Below are 4,307 nucleotides of genomic sequence, written 5' to 3'. Positions count from 1 at the left end.
AGACATATCGTCCATGGTTTATGCTTTTAACAGGGTTAACGTTTCTTCAATCAGGTATATATTATTCATCTCAGACGCAGGAATAATCTTGTGTTTATTCAGTTACTTATTTAAGTTTGCCACGAAGTACAGCAGTGTTTAACCACCAAAAAAAAACTTATAAAATCCAATAGGTTTCTGTAGGCTTATGTAGGACCTATGCCGTCCCAAACTAGTAGAACTGGACGAATAATTAAAGGTAACGTGCTTAGAAGATCTTCATGTATGGCTTTCTAAGTAATTGCTTTATGATAAGCGAATAATCTCAGATTAGAGAACTGAATTCAAAAAGCTTTGTACCTTAATAAAAACAAGGCAAATTGCCTGATTTTTCTTCTACGAAGTGGTAGACAAAAGGTATAATGCGTCAATATAAATGCGATTCAATGCAGTAAGGGTGCACTGAGAAACAATGCTACCCCTGTACATGTCATACGATTTCGTTTTCCTAAACAAGATATTGCCACAGCTACTGCAATGAGCAAATACATTTTATACCGAAAAGGGAGATTTCATACATTCGTAAAGCAATTAACTAAAACTATATACATCGGCCAAGCGAGTGAGTGAAATTGTCTTTACATTGTTCTTGCTGAAACTTACGTTGGTCAAATAAATATTAAACGGTTATGTTCACTCAAAAATGAAATGCACTGAGAAAAAAATCCGGATAAAAATGAAACAATTTTTGATAGCATGATACACTGGGTGCCCGAGTTAGTTTTCTTTGTTTGATTGTTGTTGTTGTTATTGTTGTTGTTGTTGTTGTTGTTGTTTTGTTTTTGTTTTGTTTGCGGCGAAGCTGCGACAGAAGAAAAAACCCTCAAGTACCCAAGATTAATAGGGCTTTTGTTGCAATGAAAGTTCTTCCATATATTGTACTAAAATAAAGATTCCCCTATATGAAACAACAACTAATTCGCGCGATGTAATACTTATAGTTTCTTACTTTTTTCCATCTTTTATGTTCATCACAGTATATGGTCAGAATATCATATAATGTACACTGAAGGCGTCCGTGAAGTAAACTCTACTAATATGACAAGAACAGCGGAAGTCCCGCCGCAGTCGTCTCTCACCGTAGTTCAAGTCTTCCTTGGAGTAATTTCCGTGTCAGCGTTGCTAGGCAACGGACTGGTTTGTGTTGCGCTTATGCGAAACAGAGAAATCCTGAGATCTGCGTACAACACGTTTTTGTTCAGTTTAGCCATAACTGACATGTTAACAGGTAAAAGCAGCAGAAAGCTCTGAATAGCATTTTTATTATTACAGCAATTTAATTAGTTTCTAGGGTATCTCAAATTTGGCTCACTGAAAATATTTTTTAACGTGACAGATTTTGATTTTCCAGAGGCCTTTTTTCCTCAGTTTAATTTAAAGATCTCCCATTTTTTTTGAAAACAAATTAAAAGCTTTTTCTGTTGTTGTTAAATTATGCACCTAGCATAAAATTCAGTGCTAATGAAAGTATAAAAAATACAATCAATTAGTAAAGAACGCCTGGCTCCATCAAGCTACCGGAACATCGAGCAAGAAAAAGCATTCTATAAAGGTTACTGATCTGTACAAATGCTCCTTTTCAGACCAGGCATTTTCGGTCTTTTAGGACCGGGAACAGACTGGGCGATTCCGCTCTCTCCCTTTATAGCTTAACTGATAATTCTTTTACCGTGTGAATAAATAAAGATTGACTTGACTTGACTTGACTTGACTTGACTTGCCATGGTTCTACGAATGTTAAAGCTACGAGAAAGCGAGAAAAAAAACGTAAAAAGTGTACTCTGTCTGACAAGGTTTTTTTTAGGAAAACACGACACGAACGACACGTGACATGAAACCTTTGAACCTCCATTTTCGATTTCTTCTTTTCCTATGACTTCAGAAAATACACAAAGTCAGACTAAAAAGTAATAAAAGGGGCCTAGAATGATAAAAAAAAGATGTGAAAGGCGCTGCAAGAAAGCTGAAGTTTTTCACATTTAAAATTTGAAAAACGAAATGCAGTTGTCATTGAAACATAAAGTTCTGTAAATAACGAAATTTCATGTTTTAAGTCTGTGATCAAACACCGAGGTGATTATCTGTGTTTGCGGATTGCAGGTGTATGTATCCTGGCAACTCCAACACTGGTCATCGACGGCGACTCTTTTCCAGTTCTCACCGGGGTCGCTGGCGAGTTATTCTGTCGCTTGGTTTCTTCACATTACTTTGTTTACGCTCTGAGCAAAGTGTCAGTCTTCACAGTTACAGTGATGTCTATGGAGCGATGGTACTCCACTGTGAGGCCATTCCAGTACAGGACAAAATTCAAGAAGAGGCGCATTTACAGGCACCTCGCGTTCATTTGGATTCTTGGTTTTGGCAGTGTGGGCTTTATTCCATTCGGAAGGGTTTTCTCGTCGCCAACAAGTAACTGCATTTGGAGCTGGGCGCCATTTCATAGTGAGCTACTGATTTCGCTTTTCCCTCTTTTAACTTTCTTTATTCCATCGCTAATAGCCTGTTTGACACTGCTACATATTTATTGTGTGCTAAAAAGATCCCCACTTCGAGAAGCAGGAAGTAGGAATGCCCAAGCGAAGAGAAAGCTATTACGGATGTGTAGCATTGTGGTTTTTCTGTTCTTTTTGTGCTGGCTACCTAATCAGTTGTATTACGCTCTGTCAGCTTACAACATTACTACTTTAGAAACGTCTTTTCATTATTTTACCATAGTACTGGCTATGTCTAACTCTAGTCTAAACCCCTGGGTTTATTGCTTTGCAAATAGACAAATCAAAAGAGGAATTCTATCACTTCTCGAGCCAGTGTTAAATCTCTTGCGAAAACGCAGTACCATTGACGACATCTGGAGGAATAACGAGAGAAGAAAGATCCAATTTAAGATGCAAAACGCCAGCGATGGAATTTTGCTCAGCTTTAGGAATTTAACTGTAGTGGAGTGACCAAGTCTTGTAATGACATAATGGCATGTAACGCCAAGGATTTTGTCAACATTTTCAGATAATACTATCGTGGACAAAACTTTCGAGACGCGAGGGTACACTGTCTTTCTTTCTGCATGTATGTGAAAAGGGTACAACTTTCAATCAAAGATTTACGAAAGGGTTACCTTTACTGACAAAAAGCGTATACAAAAGCCTTGGCGCGGAGCCTCCCCGTGCAAACAAAACAAGTCACCGCCTTGGAGTATAAGTGAGAACGAACAAATGCAAATATCCCACGACATTTGTACTGCATGGAAACAGCCCTTTTTCATTTGTGTTATCGTGTATTTATGTAACTAACAATGAAATAAAGGTTTTTTGTATCTTCATATTTGAACCTTGCGTAACCTTTTCTAAGTACAACTACTGGTATTACAACCACCTAAACAATTTCAAGCTAATTGGGTTATGAGGGCAGCATTTTGACTAATAATAACCGTGAATTCCTTGACATTGTAGTTCAGCAAACGAGTACATTTGAATTGTCTGAATTTCTGTCACGTATCTAAGATACTAGATTAAGTGAAACCTCTCAAAAGCGACTACGGAAGCTTCGACTGTACTTACGGACGGACCATTATTTTCTGGAGGAAGGGGTATGCAAAATATTGAAATAAATTATTTGCAGGGCCTAAAAAGACAAAATAAATTGCTTGCAAACACAGTATGTATAAAAAAGTTGCACTCAATTCGAAAAAATTGTCTGCAGAGGTGCATAAATTAAAAAAAAAGTTTGCAGAGGAAAACTTTTCGTTCCCCCTTCTCCAGAAAAATAATGGTCCGTCCCTAAGAAAGACCAAACACCACCGAAGTCCTTATCTTTTACATCTCTAAACATGGTGATTTGTGAGCTTTAAATCTTATGATAAATACTGGGTACATGTGCCAGGCAGCAACCTAAACTTTACAACTTATTCTTACTTTAAAACAAGTAAAAACCAAGCGGTTATTTACACAGTTTACAAACACGTATCAGTGAAAAAATACTACTTTCCTTTTTATCTATCCAACAGTCCATTATCGCTTTTCTGTGTAAAGCATCACATATGAACCCTCATGGCAAAGGCGCACCATTCGAAAGAATGTTTTTATTGTCTATGAACAATTTTTGCCAAAAAAAGCTCATTATTTTAAGTCGAAAAGTAGTAGTGCTAAACACGCGTAAGATGTCGTAAATTATTTCAACATCTGACAATTTTTCCATTTTTACCGCAAGATGAATGTCTTTAACTTTCAAAGCCAGTGATAGAAATGAGAGGATGAAGTTATTGAAGCTTTCTA

General features: G+C 37.1%; 1 protein-coding gene across 1 annotated transcript; it reads left to right on the top strand.

Annotated features, from left to right (window-relative positions):
• The first annotated feature begins 1,077 nt into the window (after nucleotides 1-1,077).
• On the top strand, nucleotides 1,078-2,984 carry LOC144654109 (allatostatin-A receptor-like). Its single transcript, XM_078514212.1, has 2 exons — nucleotides 1,078-1,267; nucleotides 2,140-2,984. The coding sequence occupies exons 1-2, from the start codon at nucleotides 1,078-1,080 to the stop codon at nucleotides 2,982-2,984; spliced, it is 1,035 nt and encodes a 344-aa protein (XP_078370338.1).
• The last annotated feature ends 1,323 nt before the right edge of the window (nucleotides 2,985-4,307 follow it).

This window comes from Oculina patagonica, chromosome 5, assembly GCF_052425735.1.
Source record: "Oculina patagonica isolate OP01 chromosome 5, crgOcupat, whole genome shotgun sequence".
Classification (NCBI taxonomy): domain Eukaryota; kingdom Metazoa; phylum Cnidaria; class Anthozoa; order Scleractinia; family Oculinidae; genus Oculina; species Oculina patagonica.
This window is presented reverse-complemented; position numbering and strand designations above follow the sequence as displayed.